General features: G+C 33.5%; 8 protein-coding genes and 1 pseudogene across 9 annotated transcripts, besides 2 other annotated features; 4 read left to right on the top strand and 5 right to left on the bottom strand.

The window, feature by feature from the left end:
- Positions 1-4,198: part of a mobile genetic element that runs on past the window's edge.
- On the bottom strand, positions 142-846 carry TVAGG3_0725740 (uncharacterized protein; the record flags this gene model as incomplete). Its single annotated transcript, XM_051244309.1, has 1 exon — positions 142-846. The coding sequence occupies one exon, from the start codon at positions 844-846 to the stop codon at positions 142-144; it is 705 nt and encodes a 234-aa protein (XP_051090896.1).
- On the bottom strand, positions 892-1,473 carry TVAGG3_0725730 (phage tail repeat-like family; the record flags this gene model as incomplete). Its single annotated transcript, XM_051244308.1, has 1 exon — positions 892-1,473. The coding sequence occupies one exon, from the start codon at positions 1,471-1,473 to the stop codon at positions 892-894; it is 582 nt and encodes a 193-aa protein (XP_051090895.1).
- Positions 1,493-1,648, bottom strand: TVAGG3_0725720 (uncharacterized protein; the record flags this gene model as incomplete). The annotated part of the gene is made up of 1 exon (XM_001298413.1): positions 1,493-1,648. The coding sequence occupies one exon, from the start codon at positions 1,646-1,648 to the stop codon at positions 1,493-1,495; it is 156 nt and encodes a 51-aa protein (XP_001298414.1).
- TVAGG3_0725710 lies at positions 2,084-2,925 on the top strand (annotated as a pseudogene). The gene has a single exon. A coding segment is annotated over exon 1 (842 nt).
- A 3,585-nt stretch (positions 4,199-7,783) lies between the features above and the next one.
- Positions 7,784-8,888, bottom strand: TVAGG3_0725690 (secreted protein-related family; the record flags this gene model as incomplete). Its single annotated transcript, XM_051244307.1, has 1 exon — positions 7,784-8,863. The coding sequence occupies one exon, from the start codon at positions 8,861-8,863 to the stop codon at positions 7,784-7,786; it is 1,080 nt and encodes a 359-aa protein (XP_051090894.1).
- A 1,147-nt stretch (positions 8,889-10,035) lies between these two features.
- On the top strand, positions 10,036-11,804 carry TVAGG3_0725670 (phosphoenolpyruvate dikinase-related family; the record flags this gene model as incomplete). Its single annotated transcript, XM_001293423.2, has 1 exon — positions 10,036-11,804. A coding segment is annotated over one exon (1,769 nt), but the record flags the coding sequence as incomplete, so codon positions are not given.
- Positions 11,805-12,253: 449 nt separating this feature from the next.
- On the top strand, positions 12,254-12,778 carry TVAGG3_0725680 (pyruvate, phosphate dikinase protein; the record flags this gene model as incomplete). The annotated part of the gene is made up of 1 exon (XM_001283605.1): positions 12,254-12,778. The coding sequence occupies one exon, from the start codon at positions 12,254-12,256 to the stop codon at positions 12,776-12,778; it is 525 nt and encodes a 174-aa protein (XP_001283606.1).
- Positions 12,779-14,431: 1,653 nt separating this feature from the next.
- TVAGG3_0725660 (lipoteichoic acid synthase family) lies at positions 14,432-16,668 on the bottom strand (the record flags this gene model as incomplete). The annotated part of the gene is made up of 1 exon (XM_001321485.1): positions 14,604-15,737. One exon carries the CDS (start codon positions 15,735-15,737, stop codon positions 14,604-14,606), a length of 1,134 nt encoding a protein of 377 aa, XP_001321520.1.
- Positions 16,669-18,199: 1,531 nt separating this feature from the next.
- Positions 18,200-18,728: a mobile genetic element.
- A 164-nt stretch (positions 18,729-18,892) lies between these two features.
- TVAGG3_0725640 (uncharacterized protein) lies at positions 18,893-19,252 on the top strand (the record flags this gene model as incomplete). Its single annotated transcript, XM_001321486.2, has 1 exon — positions 18,893-19,252. One exon carries the CDS (start codon positions 18,893-18,895, stop codon positions 19,250-19,252), a length of 360 nt encoding a protein of 119 aa, XP_001321521.1.
- Positions 19,253-20,096: the final 844 nt, after the last annotated feature.

The raw sequence follows: 20,096 nt of genomic DNA, 5'->3' as shown, positions 1-20,096 counted from the left end.
CGGCATTTGTGAAGATATAGTCTAACGGTTTTGTATCTACTACTTTTGTTCTTTGTTTTTCAACCTGAAACATTTAATATATGTAAAAATATACTGTTTTAAAAAATGTTTTAAAATGGTATGCCATTTCATATTTCTCATCTAACAAACATGTTGTCTGACTGCTTGAGGGTTAGGTTGGTACCATTCAAACTTGACACTTGCAATTCCTTCAATTGCATTCAAAATATCGGAGTCGGAGTCAAACATTTGTTCTCTCTTTGTAGTCTTGAAAGCGTCAAGAAGTTGTGCGGCTGTTGTGACATTGCCATGTGAGTAGTATATATGACCATCCAAATCTGTTATAGTTAGTCTGAGATTGTGTCCTTTCTTATTTCCGTCTTGTATGGCAGCAAGTACACCCATGAAGCCTTCTTTGTTCTTTCCTTCGTCAAAGTTTACTGTAAAGGTTTGACCTGAACCAATTTTACTTCTAACTTCACGATACTTTTCATATGCATATCTTGTTCTTTCCATGGGAGCATGTGCGTCTTCACCTTTTCCTTTTTTCCTTCTCAAGGGATGCAACTGTTCGTTATGTTTCCAGTAGAATCTGGCAAAGCCGTCGTGTCCTTCAACTTGAGGCTCACTAACATTGAAAGGCAAGTTCATAAGACGTTCTTCTTCTAACCTCTCTAGTCTGTTTGGATAATTTGCGCGTGCCGTTTCCAATTCCATTTCGTAGCGAAGACCAGACAATTTGTCATAGACTTTTATGGGTCTTCCCTTCCTATATTTAAACTTCTTCGAAACTCTCCAACCATATCTTTGCAACTCTGCTTTTATTCTAGCAGACCTTCTATCCATTCTATATGGGGGCATTTTTATAAAAATAAAAAAATGTTTTTTTCTTTACTTAACATAGCCACCCGCTGCCAAAAGTCTTTGACGCCAACCCATACCAGCTAATGAAGGTTGACTTTTAGTATTGAAACTAAACTTTGGTTTTGGTTTATCTTCTTCTATTGGCTTCCCTTCTTCTATTGGTTTTTCGTCACTTTTCGGTTCCTCTGACTTTACTTCACTTGCAGGTATGGTTGTGTCGTCAACATCTTCATAAATATCATATGCCATCTGTTTTTGTTTTCCTTTCAACTTTTTGTGTTTGTTGTAAAGTTTAGAATATTTCGACTCTAAGTCAATGAGATGTTCTATAATGAACTGTTGGTCAGTGAAGTAAACTTTTCCATCTGTTGTCTCGAAAGCTCCTTCAGACTTCAATATTTTATTTGTGAGAGTCTGTTTCTTTTTTGAGATACTAGCCGTTCCATTTCTATGAAAAGTGACTTTGTAGTTAGGGTTTGTATTTCCAGACCTGGCACTTTCTATTATTGAATTTTTCTCTTCATCTGTAAGTTCTTTGACGGGTTTTGACAATGGTTCTGAACTTTTTGTTTGTGGTGTCAAATCTACCGTTTCAACTTCTTCGGTCATTTCATCTCAGTAAAAAATTTTAGTTTGTTTTGTTTTCAACTGGTTGTTTAGGTTTTTTAAGTCGGTCTAAAACTTCCTGAGGTATAGGGAGGACTTGACAAACACGTGGTTGTGTAACTGCTGGAAGTCGACAAATCCATCTTGAACCCATTTGTCTCAATGCTGTATTGTTCATTTCATCTCAGTAAAAAAATTTACATTCCCACGTTTGAGGCGGTTGAGGTTGGTTGTTGTTTACCCACTGTTGTGCATGGTTATATCCTCTGTTAAAGAATCTTTCACCTTGGTCCATATAGTGTCCTGCTTGGTTATAGTAGTCATTTGCTTTGTTATAATAGTTTCCTGCTTCTCTTCCTACATTGTCCATCCATCCTTGAACTTTTCCTCTTGTTTCAGGATTTGGAATAAGATTTGTTGCATCTCGTGCTACCTCCCAACCTTTCTGTACAGTTTGTATAATAGGTTGTGCTTTCTTTCAGTATACCTAATGTACTCAAAATCTTCCTTCCAATTCCAAATGCACCTCTGGCTATTGTTCCCACTGCGGGCAAAAATCTGGATGCAACTCCTGCTAATGCGCCAAATAAACCCATTTCTTATAGGGTAAAAAATGACGAATCCAAACAAGGACCCCTATGTTTCTAAAGCGACAAAGAAAGCACTCATGATAAAAATCTTTAGTTCAACACCAAATGCTTGGTTTATGGATATCTTGGAAAACATTCCGAGGTATAGAGAAGATGGACCACCATACTGGCTAATATTTGTCGGTCAAAACACAAGATACTGTGAAGCCATACCATTATGGTCCAAAAATATTTTAGATGTGAAAACTGCTTTGACAATATTCGTTGACAAATACCATCCAACAAAACTGACATCTGACTGTGAAAGTTCTTTCAAATCAGACGATGTAAAAAACTATCTGCGTTCAAAAAATGTAAACCAATATTTCATTGTCGACCAAAACCATTCTGCTCTTGGTGTCATTGACAGTTGTATAAAAATCTTAAGAGACTTAAACCAACCACAAGGTGGTGAAGCAAATGAAATGTCATATGACGACAAGTATAGACACTTCTCCATGGCAAAGATGAGACAAGTTTTAAATATTTACAATAGCCGTAAACAAAAAGGTTTGGGAAACCACTCCCCGAAGAAATGAAAAACAACCCTGACTTAGAGAAAGACTATATATTTAATAGTTTAGTCAAAAAGAGACAAACAAGAAAGAATGCCGGCTTCAAACTTAAGAAAGGCGACAAAGTAAAAATAGAAATACCTAAACGCGACCCATATGAAAATACTATTGACTATGACAACAATGGGAACTCGACAGGTACTCACATTCGTGTTCGTAAAAATAGAAGAAAGTATACAAGAGAATATTATGAAGTTTTAGGCAAACATGGCAAAATGTACAGACTGCAAGCAGAAGATAAAACGACTATTGTCAGACTCGTTTCAAACTTGTTAAGGTTCAAGGTGGTATACTTTCAAAGACAGTTCCTAACAAATATAAGACAACTCCTGACGAATATGCTAAAGAAGTTGAAAATGACGACTAAGCATTTCTATACCATGCGTAAACTGTCATGTATGGTGGCATGTAGTCTTTACTTTGTCCCGTTGTTTGCGTATACCTGAAACGCGATGTGTATGGTTTCCATCTCCCTGTGTGCTACCCCAGAAACAATTTATAGCAAACTGAACGTCGTCTTTAACATCATATCCTTTACCTTTTTTCATTGCTGACCAATCCCAAAATCTATGCTTATGCCAACCTGCTTCAGATGTACTTAAATTTATGTAGTGACTGTGCGCAGGTAAATTTTTCACCTGAAATCGTTTTACTTCCACCTGTTTCCTTTGAAGAGTTTGCACAATACAAAAACCTGTCGACTATTTGAGTCCAAGTTCCAAAACCAAGTACTACTTCTGGTTTGGTAGAGTTCATTGACGTGTAAATAGAACCAACCGGGTATATGGTTTGAAGTATTTCTGTCTTTAATGTTTGAAGCTCTGTTTTGTCAGCTTTTTTATCTAACTCATCGTTAACATATGTTTTGTCAGCTTTCTTATCAATAAATCTTGAGCAGTGAATTTAACATTGTTTTCATCCTCCATGACATAGACATTTCTACATCTAATGTATTTCATCGTCGTTATGTCATCCTCCGATGTTAAACCTTGTGGAAAGTTAGGAGGTTTCCAATTTAATACATCCCCACCAGTTCCATCAGGTTCTTCAACCGTTCCTGCAATATTTTCTATACCAACAGTTGCGAAGAAATCGTGTGTATGTCCAACGTCACTTTTCTTGTTTAAGGTTTCTTGTAAGTTTGTAATATCAGATATGGTATGTGTATGAGTCTTTTTAGAATATTCTTTGTCAGCTCTTGTCACTTCACTTGACATTTTATTGTCAACATATGTTTTATCCGCTTTGTCATCTAACATTGCTGGTAGTTCATCTACGTCATAGATGTTATGTGTATGATGTTTTTGTGGGTATGTTCTATCTGTCCATGCGAGAATATAGTCTCTTGTTGCATCTACATACTCTTTGTCAGCTTTGTTGTCAATATCTGCTTTCAAAAGAAGTTCATCTATAGGTTTTCGTTTAAAGTTCTTTTTGTTGGATTTATACAAACAGTATGGTTCTTACTGTCTTGAAACAGAAACTCGTCTGTCATTGGTTTATCGTCAGTTTTAAGTTTCCTTCTTTCAATGACTCAGATATCTTAGAATAGTTTGAAAAGTTTGTTGTGTTCTTATTTAGAGCTTGTACAATGAGTTGTCGGTTGTGTTGTATTTCTCTCATAGACGCTGTTTCTTTCGACATTTTTATTCTAGATAAAATATGCTTTCAATAGAAAAAGAAAATTCAAGAGTTGCTACAACTAAACCATTAGATGAACTTTTTACGAATGTCGGTCAAAATTTGAGACAGAGACCGTAAAGCATGAAGGCTATCGTTTTGACTACCCACTAAGATGTTAAGAGACCCATCCGTCACAAAAGCTATTGGCTTTCGTAAATGAAGTTCATTTCAGAAGCCATACATGGTTTCCCATTTACGGTCGCTTTTTGAAGTTCGATACTATAACAAAGAAAAACGTACGTATGAGAAATTTGAAACAGGGAAAACTTTTACAAGTGAATTTGCTTGTAAACTTAGAAACAACTCTTCAAGCTTTTCAAGAAAAAATAAACGACATCTATATCGAATATGCAAACCAGTATAACATTGACGAAGGAGAAGTACATCTCGATATTATATATGACAGGAAAATGCAACTGTTTAAATTCAATAAAATAGAAGACCTTGGAGAAACGTTTAATATTTCTACAAAATATAACAACTTGGCATGGCATAGATTTTTGAGGATGTTAAATCAGCCTGCATGGTATCCAGTACACCCGGACTATTATGAAGTCTCAAACCCTAATGGAACATATGAAAATGTTTTCGACTCTGACGCTATTATAGTTCATGCTTCATTTTCTGGTGCACAAAACTCTTTTTATGCTTGGCAAATGACTTTTACGAAAAACTACAAAGCTATACGAACCACCAAGTGGAAGTATTTCAGACTTTCAAGTATGGTTTACTACAGATGGAAGAAGAGAATAATTCCATTATACCATGCGTTTTACTTAGAACTTAGTTTCATATACAACTACTATCGAACGGTAAAAATATAATTTTAATACGGTTGAGGTGTTGGATTTGGTTGCCAACTAGACTGTGGTGCAGGTTCAGGCTGTTGTATAACAGGAGCTTGTTCTTCTGGTTCAGGGTCTTTAGGTATAATACCAACAAATTGACCTACTCTTTTACCAATATTTTTGACTCGTTCCAAATTCCTCTTCCTCAGATTTTATTCCATTCCATATACCTCTTCCAACATTTCGAAAGAAGTTTCCTATTCTTCCAAAGAAACCCATTTTACTAGTAAAAATCTAATGTCCGCCTAGTCCTCTTACGTTTCCTGTTGAGTTCCATAGCATTCTTTAACTGGAGCTCATACATTCTGTTCTCCTCTGGTAGAAAACATACTCTGGGTCAACTCCTGTGTTCGCGTCATCTGCATAGAGTTGTTTATATCCCACTTCAGGGTTTGTATAAAACTCTTTCCATCTCATATTTTGCATACCATGGTGGCAAACCTAACGCAGCGTCATTTGACATGGCAGTTTGCATTTGTACATCTGTTGGCACTTGACCATAGTTTGCCATTGCAGTTTGTATTCTAACTTCATTTGGAATATTCTCTGGGTTTGGTTGTCCAGGTTGCTGTGCATTCGCTAAGTTCTGTGCGTCCATTTAATATTAGATAAAAATATCTCTTACGAGTACATATGCTGAACATTTGCAGGCATTGGTTCATCTTCATATTCTCTATATCTTTCTGCCACGTCAAATAAGTAAATGACACAATGGAAAAAACCTAAAACAAGTAGTCCTATTTCAAACCACATTTACTTACCAATAAAAATTTCTTTGTTATGACACTTTCTCCCGGTTTATAGGACCTCTCTCATATTCTATCTTATCGTATCTAAACTCATAGTCATGTATGTCTCTAACCATCTCATGACACTTTCCAAACCACTTTTATCGGATGTAAAGTAAAAGCATGGATGGTTATGTACAACGTCTAAAGTTTCTAAAGAGTCTCTCAAAGTCCAGTCTACTTGGTATTGAAAATCATATGTGTTATAAGAACGGCGGGTCTACTATAAAAGAAACATTTTCCTTGTCTTTATATTTTTCATACAACTCTGTCCAACGACAATCTCACAAACTCTATACCCTCAGTATATTTTTCTATGTTCTCTTGAAAACCTTTGTATAGTTAAGATATAAAACTTTTGACATAAGTGTTTCAATGTCATGAACTCTTATAGAACACTATACAATAGTCTAGAAGATATACTATCCCAGTCAATATACTCTGCTTTTTTCAAACCTCTCTGACAGTATTTTTCTTATCTAATGGTATACGTTCCATCTTACCTATAGGTATCTTTTCTTTTAACTCTTTCAATATTTTGTTTGTGTCTGGTATATGTTTGAGACGGTTCATATAGTTGTCGAAGTCATTGCATATAATCTTTGAGTCAGGAAATACAGTATGGCACAAATGAGAATATATAGAAACTTCCACCGAACAATCTACAAATGTTAGACCATTCGGTAGTTCTTAAGTTCTCTCAATGAATATCTTTACATCTACTCTTATTTCCAAAGAAGGGTAACGGTGGTTTTGTAAAATTCATTTTATATATATATAAAAAATGTTTTTACCTGAAAGTGACAGAAAAACGGTTTTTGACAGATGTTTTATTGTGACTTCTTCGTAAAGACTTTGTTGAGATTTCTTCGTAAATGAGTGTAAATGACCCAAAAATATATTTTAGGGTAGAAAGGGATATTAACCTCTTTTCTAACCTCTTTTCTACCCTCTTGAATTTTCATGAATTTCTTCGTAAATGTTTTGTCAAGACTTCTTCGTAAAGACTTTGTTGAGACTTCTTCGTAAAGACTTTGTTGAGACTTCTTCGTAAAGACTTTGTTGAGACTTCTTCGTAAAGACTTTGTCAAGACTTCATCGTAAAGACTTTGTTGAGATTTCTTCGTAAATGACCCTAGTAGTATATTTTTGGTGTAAATTTCATGAAAATTCAAGAGGGTAGAAAAGAGGTTAGAAAGAGGTTAGATATACCCTTCTACCCTAAAATATATTTTTGGTGTAAATTTCATGAAAATTCAAGAGGGTAGAAAAGAGGTTAGAAAAGAGGTTAGATATACCCTTCTACCCTAAAATATATTTTTGGTGTAAATTTCATGAAAATTCTGAGTAAAATGACAGATGTTTATATGACACTTTCTCCGGTTTATAGGACCTCTCTCATATTCTAAACATCTTCGGGGCTAGAAGGCACGAAGTGCCTGGAAGCCCCACTACCTTTTTTTTTTTTTTTTTTTTTTTTTTTTTTTTTTTTTTTTTTTTGTTGATCCCAAAAATCGTTATTAGTGTGATATTAATGTTATTTTTATTCGAAGGATAAGAAAACGCGAATATTCTGGAAATCATGGAGAAACTGAAATTGTTGTGCCAAAATTCATTGTGATACTAGCTGTTTGTTCTTTTTCTACTAGTTTTTTACAACCATCCGGCATCCTCTCAATTTTGTTGACACTCAAGATGTAAATCATAATTTTCTAAGGTAAAAAGTTAGTGTTTTTGGTCAGGAAAAAGTTATTATGAATCAACATATAAATAAAGATTTATTAATAAAGTTATACAACTATTTTCTTCTCAACAATTGATCTTTCAGCTTCTTTATCCTTCTTAATCTTAAGATAGATAAGAACAATTATCACTCCTATAACTATAAGTACAACTAGAGTTACTATCACAGGAACAACAACATTTTTCTTGGATCCTTTATTAAGCAAACCCATTTCGCTCATATCAACTGGATCCATGCCAAGTTTGTTCAATCTTGATCCTTTCTTAATTGAATAATCTCCATTCTTGAAATCGGCGAAATCTTTCTCTGTTGCATTAATATAGTTATTAATGAATACTTCTCCAAAAGTATATGATCCATTGACATATTCTTGATTCTTGAATAAAGCTGCATTCTTTGGATAAATAAAACAATTATCAAAAACAAAGGCAGAAGGTGGAATAAGTGGAAACTCAACAGTATTATTCTTGTAATACTGATCAATAACAGATAAGTTAGGGTATGATGTTATATAAGGAGGAAGATTTCCTTTGACTTTTGGATTATCACGAATTGTATAGAATCTTGGTCTCAAGAATTTATGGAATGTTTGAGGTTCAGCCCAAGCTCTTGCATCAACCCACAATGCAAAAGTGGCATTTACAATTATATTATTTCTCGCATGGTAATCTCTTCCTCCTCCAAGCCATATTGATCTACCAGCATTCACTAATATATTATGTGATATATTTACACCACTTTCACAATCATCCATATAAATTCCTTGGTGTATCTCATTATTTGGAACTAAATCATGAATATAATTGTATCTAATTGTGTTATTTCTTGTTACGTAATTCATACCAGCGTAAAAAGCTGATGTTGGGAATGGAGATTCAAATATATCAGAAATTTCATTATATTCCATCATTATATTATTTCCAGAGAAAAATATTGCGTGTCCAGCTCCATGATGAATATAATTATGTGATATTGTTATACCAACACCTTCAATCCTAAACGCTGGTGTAAACCCATTTCTACTCATGTTACAATACCAATAAACTTCGTTGTTTATAACTTTACAATTTGAATATTTTAGAGTATATTCATCATGAGCTGAATCAACGACAATGGCTTGGCGCATTGTATGATGGATCTTGCAGTTTCTGATTGTGTTGTTATCTCCTAGAATATAAATTCCAACATTTCCAATATTTGAAATTTCGCAATTTTCAATTACAACTGAATTGCACCAGTCAAAGTAAAGTGCAGTACGAGGTGTGAATCCAATACTTATATCTTTAATAACAATATCTGTTATGCCACGAGCTCTAATGATAGCATTAGAATGATTTGATAAAATAATTTCGGTTTTTGAATTAATTTTCCCGAAAGGATAAAAATAAAGGATCATTGTACTATTGTCTATATAGAAATCACCAGGATATCGAAGTTCTTCCAAAATATTATAAAATACTAATTTTGCATTTTTTCCTGTTTTTTGAGGTTTCGCAAAATAAACTTTATGATTGTCATAATCTATTTTAGAAACACTTCTTAAGCTTCCTGTATAATCATAATCCCAATATCCCCACGCCATAATATTTGGATGAAACTTCCACGTATAAACTCTGGGATCATTAATATCTACACCATCTGATATTGCAAATGGAAATGGACCCTTGTTAGAAATGTTGACAAAAGTAGAATATCTTGGATAATGTGCAAGATTCATTTGTTGTTTATCAATGTAAAGATGATTGCTTGATGAGTCGTAATTTATAAAATATCCAATTTCCTGAAATGGCAATTGACTTGTAATTCCATATTCTTTTAGATTTATTTGGTAGACTTTTTTCCTCACGCTTTCATCGAGTCGTTTAAGAATGCTTTCATCTTCAACTTTCTTGAAATTACCAAGCTTCACGCCGCCAACTAAACGAGCTTTTCCTTTACCATCAATTAGGGTGTGGTTTTTCTTAATTATAATAGGTTCTGTGATAAAATTCAAGCCTGGTTTAAATGTGATTTCATTATATTCTTCACAAAGAAATCACTGAATAGTAAATAAAGCATTGCACAAATTATTTTGTTCTAACTACTCATTTTAGATTTGCTATAGAACTCCTTCAATTTTGATTTTTATTAATTCCTATTGTTGAAAAATCAAAGAGAAATAAACTAATTTAATCAAATTCGGAAATACCCTATGAGGTAATATATAAATTCATATTCACGGTGCTTGGAAAAGAATCCAACAGAAATGAAGTTGTAAACTCTAAAAAAACGTGTTAAAGGTGACACTAGATAACGAAGATGGCCAAACGTTACATTTATTTATTCGATGAAGTTGACCAAGTTGAAGAAAAGGCCGGCTCTTGGGACGGTGTTCGCGCCCTTCTCGGTGGAAAAGGTGCAAACCTTGCTGCCATCTCGAAGGACGGAATTCCAGTTCCAAAAGGCTTCACAATTACAACTGAAGCATGCAACGATTACTACTCCCAAGATCCACCAGCTTTTCCACCAGGAATGTGGGATGAAACTTTAACATATTTACATAAACTCGAAGAACTTACAGGAAAGAAATTTGGCGATACAAAATTACCACTTCTCGTTTCATGCCGTTCAGGTGCTCGTGTTTCCATGCCAGGTATGATGGATACCGTTCTCAACTTAGGTCTCAACGATGAAACAGTCAAAGCAATGATCAATCTTACAAATAATCCACGTTTTGTTTGGGACTCCTTCCGCAGACTTCTCCAAGGCTACGGCGCAATCGTTCTTGGAATTCCAGATGAGGAATTCGAAGAAGCCCTTAAGAAAGGCCAAGAAGAAAAGGGTTACAAGAATGATGCAGACTGGCAGGCCGAGGATTGGGAGAAATTAACAGGAATTTACAAAGAAATCATCGAAAAACATACAGGAAATCCATTCCCACAAGATCCATTTGAGCAAATCCGTGGTGCTGTCGCAGCCGTTTTCGGATCATGGAACTCTCAGCGTGCTATCGATTACCGTAAGAAATTCGGATTCCCAGACTCATGGGGTACAGCTTGCAACATCGTTACCATGGTTTTCGGTAACATGGGTGATACATCAGCTACTGGTGTCGCTTTCAGCCGTAACCCATCAAACGGTGAAGCTTCATTGTGGGGAGATTTCCTTGTCAACGCACAAGGTGAAGATGTCGTCGCAGGTGTTCGTACACCAGAGCCAATTGCCAAACTCGAAGAGAAAATGCCAAGCGCATTCCAACAATTCGTAGAAATCACTAAGAAGCTCGAAAACCGCTTCAAAGATATGCAAGATATCGAATTTACAATCGAAAACGAGAAACTCTGGATTCTCCAGACTCGTAACGGCAAGCGTACAGCCGCAGCTACAGTCAAGATCGCATGCGACCTTGTTTCCGAAGGAATAATCACCAAAGAGGAAGCTCTCAAGCGTGTCGAGCCAGGCGATGTCGACCAGCTTCTCCATCCCCACTTTACAGCAGATGATCTCAAAGCTGCCCAACCAAACAAGTTTGCAGACGGTGTCAAGGCATCTCCAGGTGCTGCTGTCGGCCAGATCTACTTCACATCCGACAAATGCCAGGAAGAAGCCAAGAAAGGCAACGACGTCATCATGGTCCGTCAGTTTACAAAGCCAGATGATTTCGGAGGCATGTGTGTCTCCAAGGGCTTGTTCACTGCTGAAGGTGGCGCTGCCTCTCACGCCGCTGTCGTTGCCAGACAGATTGGTATCCCAGCTGTTGTCGGCTGCACAGGAATTGTCATCGATTTCAACGCTTTAACAGTTACCTTTGGAGATAAGACACTTCACGAAGGCGACTGGGCATCTGTCGATGGCTCTACCGGCCAAGTCTTTGTTGGCAAAGTTCCTCTCGTCAAGCCAAACCTTGAAGACCAGAAGGATCTCATGCAGATCTTGACATGGGCTGATGAAGTTCGCTCAGCACCAAACTCCCGCAAACCATGCAACGGCGGTCCATCACGCGGATTGAAGGTTTGCGCAAATGCTGATACACCGGAAGATGCAACACGCGCAAGATCATTCGGTGCAGAAGGCATTGGTTTGTGCAGAACAGAACATATGTTCCTTGGTGACAGATCCGCGGATGATTTTGGCTGAAAACGATGCAGAAAGAGATGCCGCGTTGAAGGAATTAGAAAATTTACAAATCTCTGATTTCACAGCAATGTTCGAAGCTATGACAGATCTTCCTGTTATCATCAGACTCATTGATCCACCACTTCACGAGTTCCTTCCTGATTTGTTGATCATAACAGAAGAAGTAACAACATTGAGGACAAAGAAAGAACTCGGAATAGCAATTGACGAAGAAGAGCTCGCAAAGAAAGAGAAAATCCTTGCCAAATGCGAACAACTCCATGAAACAAATCCTATGGTTGGATTCAGAGGTGTCAGACTTTGCTTGGTCATCCCTGGATTGCTCAAGATGCAGTTAAGAGCAATTGCAGAAGGTGTTTGCCAGGCATTGGAGAAAGGAGCACATCCACATCCAGAAATCATGATTCCTTTGACATGCCACAACAACGAGTTGGCAAGAATCAAGCCACAATACGAGGAGATCACAAACCAGATCTTCAAGGAACACAACGCTGACATTCACGCAATGTTCGGCACAATGATTGAAGTTCCTCGCGCAGCAGTCATCGCAGATAAGATGGCTGAATACGCCGAGTTCTTCTCTTTCGGAACAAACGATTTGACACAGATGGGATTGGGATTCTCAAGAGATGACGTTGAAGGTGGTTTCTTACAGCAGTACAGAGAGTGGGGAATCTTGGAGGCATCTCCATTCCAGACAATCGACCAGGAAGGAATCGGTCAGTTGATCGACATGGCAGTAGCAAGAGGAAGATCAACAAGAAAGGATTTAACTGTTGGTATTTGCGGTGAACACGGTGGTGAGCCGAAATCAATTGGTTTCTGCCATAAAGTAGGTCTTGATTATGTTTTTTGCAGCCCTTATCGTATCCCTATAGCTCGCTTAGCTGCTGCTCATGCTTGCTTGAATGAAATGGCTAAATAAAATCTTTTTTTATCTTTTTATTTTTTAAAAAATTAAGTTTATATTTTTTTCTTACAATAATTTTAATGGTGCACTTATTGCTTTGTGAAACACTCTTTAAAAGGGGAATATTGGTATGAGAATGGAGAGAAAATAAAACCTCAAACAGAAAAATTGAGGGTGTGTAAGAATGTGATGGATGCATCTTTAATTGATATGTTTCTGGAAAAAAATTGTGTAATGCATGAAAAATAGCGTGACTTCATTTTTGACAGTTTACAAATGTAAAGTGTTGCATCCTTAAAAACTTGGAAATATATACATTCATGAATTATCTTGTATATTAATTGAAAATCCATAAAACCCTAACAATATTTTTTCTTAAAAAAAACTATAAAAATATAAATAAAATTAATCGTTAAATAAAAATATTTTATATTAGAATTTTATTGGAAAAATAAAAAACTTAATATTTTAAAGAAATACTTAAATACTTGAATGTTTTAACTTTTACATTATCATATAGACTCTCAAATTATTAGCCATTTTGGCTGAGAACTATGGTCTGCGAGGTACATAGATAGAATCAGTACCTCGCAGACTATAGTTCTCTATATGGCGCCGAAAAATTTTTGGTGAAATGTCGTCGCATTTCACCAAAAATTTTTCGGCGCCATAGGAAGAATTGGAGGGTGTGAGATACTATTACATGCTATAGTACTCACACCCTCCAACTCCCAATCAAAATCGCATAAAATTTGCTACTTATCTTCAGATTACCTCCCATTATAAAATATATCATTGCTATCTCATCGTACTATATTTCCACCCTATTGTATTTAAAAATATAAAATTTTTTGATAATATATTTTTATATCTTAAATTTTCAAACAATATATTCACAGATAATATAATGGGAAATCTATCTCAACCTAGCCTTAAAGTACCAAACTGCTGCTTGCATTCTCACTCACAAATATTAAACATCCATCTCCAAAAAACTAAATTCTTCACAATTTTTTTAAAATTGAGAACATAAAAAACGTATGCATTCAATAATTTAAGATACTAACAAATATTAAAAACTTCAAAATATCAGATATTAACGTTTTTCAATTAAAAAAAATATCATTTTGCTTTTCAATTCGAACATAAATCTTAAATATTTTTAATTAATATCTGATTTACAGCATTATTATCCATTTATAAATCTGACAAATAAATGACAAAACCATCAGAAATAGTGTCACTTTTGTCAAAAGTGAAGTCACGCTATTTTTCATGCACAACACTGGAAAAAAATTGTATCTTGCGAAAAATGATTTGACAAATGTAAAAGATATATTATCCTATGAGATCATAATGTATTTGAAAATTAATGATTTTGCGCATCATTTACTTCTTATGATGCTGATTTTCATAAAACAGAAGAAATTTTTTGAAGCTAAAAAACTTGATAAAATCATGAAAATTCCATTCAATTTTCATTTTGAAACTCAATATTAGATCTGTGAAACATCATCACCAAATATTACCATACATATATTGCAATAACTTACTTCAACCTAGAATAATCATGATATGTATTGGTGAATATAAAATATTATCCAATCATTAATCTAAATAATTTAATATTATAAGATTCATCAATTGATCAAATAAGAATTAATCGGTTGATATCTATGAGTAATTATATTAAATATTTGAGAGTTTAAAGGTATAAAAAAAATAAATAAAATATCAAAGCAAATCAAATCAATGCACTTGTATCTAATATATTTCATAATAATATCAATACATGTGAAGATTCAAGCTTGTTAGATGTCCCCTTATCTTTATAATATAATTAATTTGATATGTTCAAATTTGAATATTTTGTATCAAGTATTAAAGACTGCATGAAAATGCAAGGGTTGGAATCATCACAGGCAGTTGGCTTATGCATGATTACAGTTTCATACCATTTGTTTACATCATCAAAACTATTGCCAAATTTAGTACCATAGGTTTCATAGTGAGTTGGAATATCTGAAAATAAATTTACACCCTGACCCAATCTATCTCCTTTTATCTTTACTCCTGCCGCAGCTAGAACTGTTGGCATAAGATCAAACGACGTAAACAATCTTTCATAAGTATTATTTGACTTTAATTCTGAATTGATAATAAGGTCATATGATGCTCTTTTATAGTTTTGCGCTTTAGCAATTTCTTGAATACCAATCTCCCTTGTCACATGATCACCAAATATCATGAAGACAGTATTATTGTACCATTGTTGATTTTTTGCCCAACTTAAGAAATTTTTCAATTGATTATCGGCACATTTTACCGCCTGAAGCATCTTATTATCTTCTTTAGGGCATAAATAGCACGAAGAACCTGGCTCATGAGTATCAAGTGTTGGCATGAATGCAAAGAAAGGTTTTCCTTGTTTTGATAGAAAGTTGAGTTCAGTTTTGAAAACGCCATATGTTAAATAATCATCGAACCAAAAACTATTGGTTTGATTTTTCAAGATTTCTCCCACAACATTAATTCTTTGATAATGATGATAATCAAATATATGACCATATCCCCAGTCAAATGGAAGACTTCCATATGTCGTTGAAGTAATATAATTCGCTTCGTTTAGTAACTCTCCTAAACATGTTAAATTGTTTAAATATCCTTCTGTCGTTCCAGTTGGCTCATTCTTCCCCATGAAAGGAGCACCACATAATGCCGCAAATGTGCTTCCTAAAGTAAACCCTGTTCTCGATATTGTACTCATTCCCCCAAGTTTTGGATATTTCAAATGTGAAAAATGGACATTATTTTTATCAAGTGCCATCTCTTCCATGTTCTTAATTATTATATTGTTTATACAACCACCATTCTTTGTCGAATAGTAAGTAGTATCCAAAGATTCCAAACCAATCATAATTATATTTTTCTTTTTTGTGGGAAATTGAAGAAGAGAGTTATGTGGTGTTACCATGTTTTTTTCAAAGAGAAAATCAGATTGCCCTACTTCTATAGGTTTCACAATGATTGAGAAGAAATATATAACTGAGGCAAGATATAAAAGAGGTAAAAATCGAAAATGCAGTCGAAAACGAATTGAAGTTTTCTTAATGATAAATGTTTTGTTACACAGAAAATAGTAATGAATCGTGAATGCGAAAGATGGAAGGAAACAAGTCAATGCATATTTTTTGAAAAATGTGACAAAAATGACATTGTTGATTTTGTAAGTTTTTCTTTGCTCTAGGAGCAACATGAAGAAATCTTCTTCAACAGGTCCTAATGTTTCATAAATATTCTTGAAAAATGCTGAAAGTAAAGTAAGTATAATTACAAAAGCTACTGTTTCAAAAATTAAATAAAATTTATATAAAGGCGTCAGTGTGACAATTTTATGAGAGGATTCGTTGATACTCCTTATATATATCCCGTATAATGCCGTAAATATAGGAATTACGTAGAGAAATTCATTTTTTTGCAATTTTGCGGAAAAGACAGTATTGAATGGTTTAATGAAAAAGAAGGAAATAATCCAAGTTATTGATACGGTAATCTTGATAATATTTGTTAAAATTTTTTTAAAAATAGATATAAAATTATTGCTAGCTGCTAGAATATCTTGAAACAAGCCAATGTGATAAAATAACACAGTAATGCTATAGAATATTATCAGCTTATGTATGGCCATGACTATTAATCTGAATAGAATCTAAAAATCAATTCAAATATAATTGAGATTGCAATAAAAAACTTTCAATATGAATAAGTTTTTTTAGAGATTCATTAGTCAAGCTGCATTGACGTATATATTTATGTATTAAGAAATTATAGAACGATAAAGATCATTTATTATTCTAATTCATTTGCTCTCAAAATTAACAAGTCAATTTAGTTTTGCGTTTTCAAAGCCATATTTTTGATTCTTTTTAGCCAAGCTAATTATATCCCGTGAAAAGGGATTAGCATTTATTTAAAAGTAATTTGTTAGTTATAATCGTGAATTTAAAAAAAATTAATATATTGGTACACAAACGAAATATTTTTAATATTATAAGATCATTATTTTTTGTGATAGTAAAGAATTTTTTCTGAGCTTTTAGAATTTAAATGTATTTATGATTTTCAAAATTACATTCAAAAAACGCGTCAGTAAACAAGTGTAAATTAAAAAGGGTTATCATTTCTAAATTGTAAAGACTATAATCGTAAAGACGACACTCACAAATTGGATTACTTGTCAAATAATTTTATTGCGCTGAAATAAATAATAAGAGTATTCGATAAAAATTTTCCGAGCTAATGAAAAAAAAAGTTCATGCAAATGTTAAGGGTGCACCCTTAAATATATAAAGTACTCACAAAATCTAGATTGAGAGGCGGTCAATGACTTTTGAGGGAAAATTAACGCATGGAATTTAATATTATTTAGGTTGATATTCTTGCTTATTATTTCAGAAAAATCTTAAAAATTTGAATATGAAAATTGAAAGCGATTCAAAAAAATTGCTAACATGTAAATTTTAATATCCTATGCATAATTTCATATTTTGAACATTTTTTATTTTTGTTTAAAACTTAAAATTTTGCGAATTTAATATAATTTATAAAATATAATACGTATATATATTTAAAATACACTAAATTTAATTGTTAATTGACGTTTTTGGGAATGAATTTTATCAAAACATGCCTGAATCCGAAAATTTGAAAGAACGAATTACACAATCATATATGTAGAATTCAAAATACAAACTTAAAGATTGTATACGTTTAAAATTATTCAGATTGTGTTTGATTTCCACTCATTCTGTTTCTTTTGAACTCTAACACTAACATTTCATGATGATACATGATCCATTTATACATGGTTGAATTGTTCCAGATTCTACCAGAAAATCAATCCAAATTTCTCAATGCATTCATGTTGATTAGACAAAATTTAAAATTTATCAGCCTGTTTCCAGAGAAACTCATATATTCCCTAATGAAATGTAATTTTTGCTACATTTATTTCAATCAAATTTCAAAAAATTGACTGCAGAGCTTGAAAAGGTGATGAATCATGTTGTTATTAGATGTACATATTAGATTTACTATTTCCAAAAAAATGCTCAAATTTGAATAGTTTTTAGAAAATTTGGAATTACACTCCTTACATTATATATAATTAAATGTTTAAATTTATTTATTTTTCCCTTTTAATTTTATAACGTGCTCTATCAAAACTAACCTCTCAATTGAAGGCCACAAAATCTAAGTAGTGAGGGTACACAAATTTTGTATGGAGTACGGTTCAATTTTTGAGAGCCTCACTACTTAGATTTTGTGACTACCTTATATATATAAAAATTATTTATTCAACATTATCTTTGATAGATCCAAACATTTCGAAATTACACATTCCCAAATAGTTGTTTCCACTTGTATTCAAGTCAAGAGTAGGGGTAATTTTAGCTAAAAGTGACACACCCGTGAAGGGTGTGATTACCGATCGGTAATTTCGACAGTTTAGAATTTAAAATTTTTTATGGAACTGTTGCGAGTTTCATAAAGAATTTAAGGAATATAAGCAAAGATTTGAATCAAAATCTTAGACCTAAGCCGATCGCTTCGCTCGCGGCTTTCTTTATTATTTTAAATTTGCATATTTCCATCAAAAGTTCATAAGGTAAAAAATTTCGTTTATATTATTGCAAAATAAAATCTTCATTATCAAAATAATATTAAATGATAATATAATATAATTTATAAACAACTATTATTTAATAAAGTTTAATTGCCAAGGTTCATCTAATTTTTTGATTTTTAATGTTTTATGAATTTTATTTATCATGTATATATCTAATGAAGATTATATATGTAGAAGATAAGTACCTTAATATGTACGTAAAAATTAATGAAATTTATTTTGAATGTAGAACCGAGCAATTTTCCCTGTCACTTTTAGCTAAAATTTGGGTTTGCCTTCAAGTCAATCTGTCTTATTCTAAAGTACCTGTAAAACCTAGATTTTGAGCATTTAAATGTTCCAACATTAAATTGGCCATTTAATATAGAATTGTCTCTTTGTTCATCAACCATTGACCAATTTGTTGCGTCATCTGATCCTTCGAGTACCCAGTTCTTTATATGGCTGCAGCTGTTTCCGTCAGACTTAATAGAGTACCACGTAGGAGCAATTCTTTTGTTTTTGAAGTCCATTTGTATCCAAGAGTCAGGAATGTTCCTTGTATAGAACCATTCGGTCCAATTGTAATCAAGGATGTTCCAGGGATGACTCCTTTCTTTGCTGCTACTCGTGATCTCTACAACCCTGGCCGCATGTGGATTTTGACCGGTTTCTTTGGTCATTTCATGGATTATACCTTCAAATGGATTTCCCGTGAATTCTATCTTCTTAACTTTATCATCTACGATTGTTTCTTTTGGTTTGAAACCTGTAAAGTACCTCTTTACGTCAATTGTCGATTGAACAATATCATGAGTTAATCTTTGAGTCAGAGCGGACCATACAGGGCCTGTAAGGTTTTTGTGGTTAACGACTTTGAGGAATCTGGTCACTCCTGATGTAGAAAGGTACTCAAAATTAATATTATGAAATAGAAAGGCCGCATTTTGGTTTTCGTTGGATTTACATATGTCAAATATGAGTTCGGCAAGCTAATCTTCGTTTTCAATCAGTAAATTCGGGCTTGAAAGTATCTGATCAATTAGATCAAGATCTAAATCAAGTAATTCGCTTCTAGGTAAGAATGATATGTTCTTTGCTGCATAATCAACTTCATCGGTAATGTTCAGAGTATGATTGGACTTTTCTTTAATGATTTGAATGATATTTTTTGGAGAATACGTAGATTTTGTAGAAATTGCTTTGTCAACAGACTCTACAATCTCAGAATTTTGTAATGCGGTTCCTATTTCTTTAATGTACTTTGAATTTTGGGAATTAATATCAAATTTTTGTCCGGAAAGAAGTTTTGCCATAAAAGATTCAATCATTGTTGGATTATTGCATGATGTATCAATCGAAAAACTTGAAATGAGCTGATCTTCTTTAAGTAATTTTGTAATTATCGGCGAAATAAATGCGGCTACGTATTTGGCGCAGTTAAATTGAATACTACCGATGTTAATGACAAAATTGTCTTCTTCATTCACAGGTAATGCAGCTATATTCGCAAGCCCATTCGAGGAAAGAGAGAAAGACATTTCACAATAAAATTTTTCAATTTACATCGACCAAAATTTATCTCAAATAATAAATATTTCAAACTTTCAATAGTTTACAAAATTTATATGAAATCCTTTACCAAAAATTGCAATAAAACTCAAT

This window comes from Trichomonas vaginalis, chromosome III, assembly GCF_026262505.1.
Source record: "Trichomonas vaginalis G3 chromosome III, whole genome shotgun sequence".
NCBI lineage: Eukaryota > Parabasalia > Trichomonadida > Trichomonadidae > Trichomonas > Trichomonas vaginalis.
Note: the sequence above shows the minus strand (reverse complement) of the source record. Positions and strands in the feature narration are given on the sequence as shown.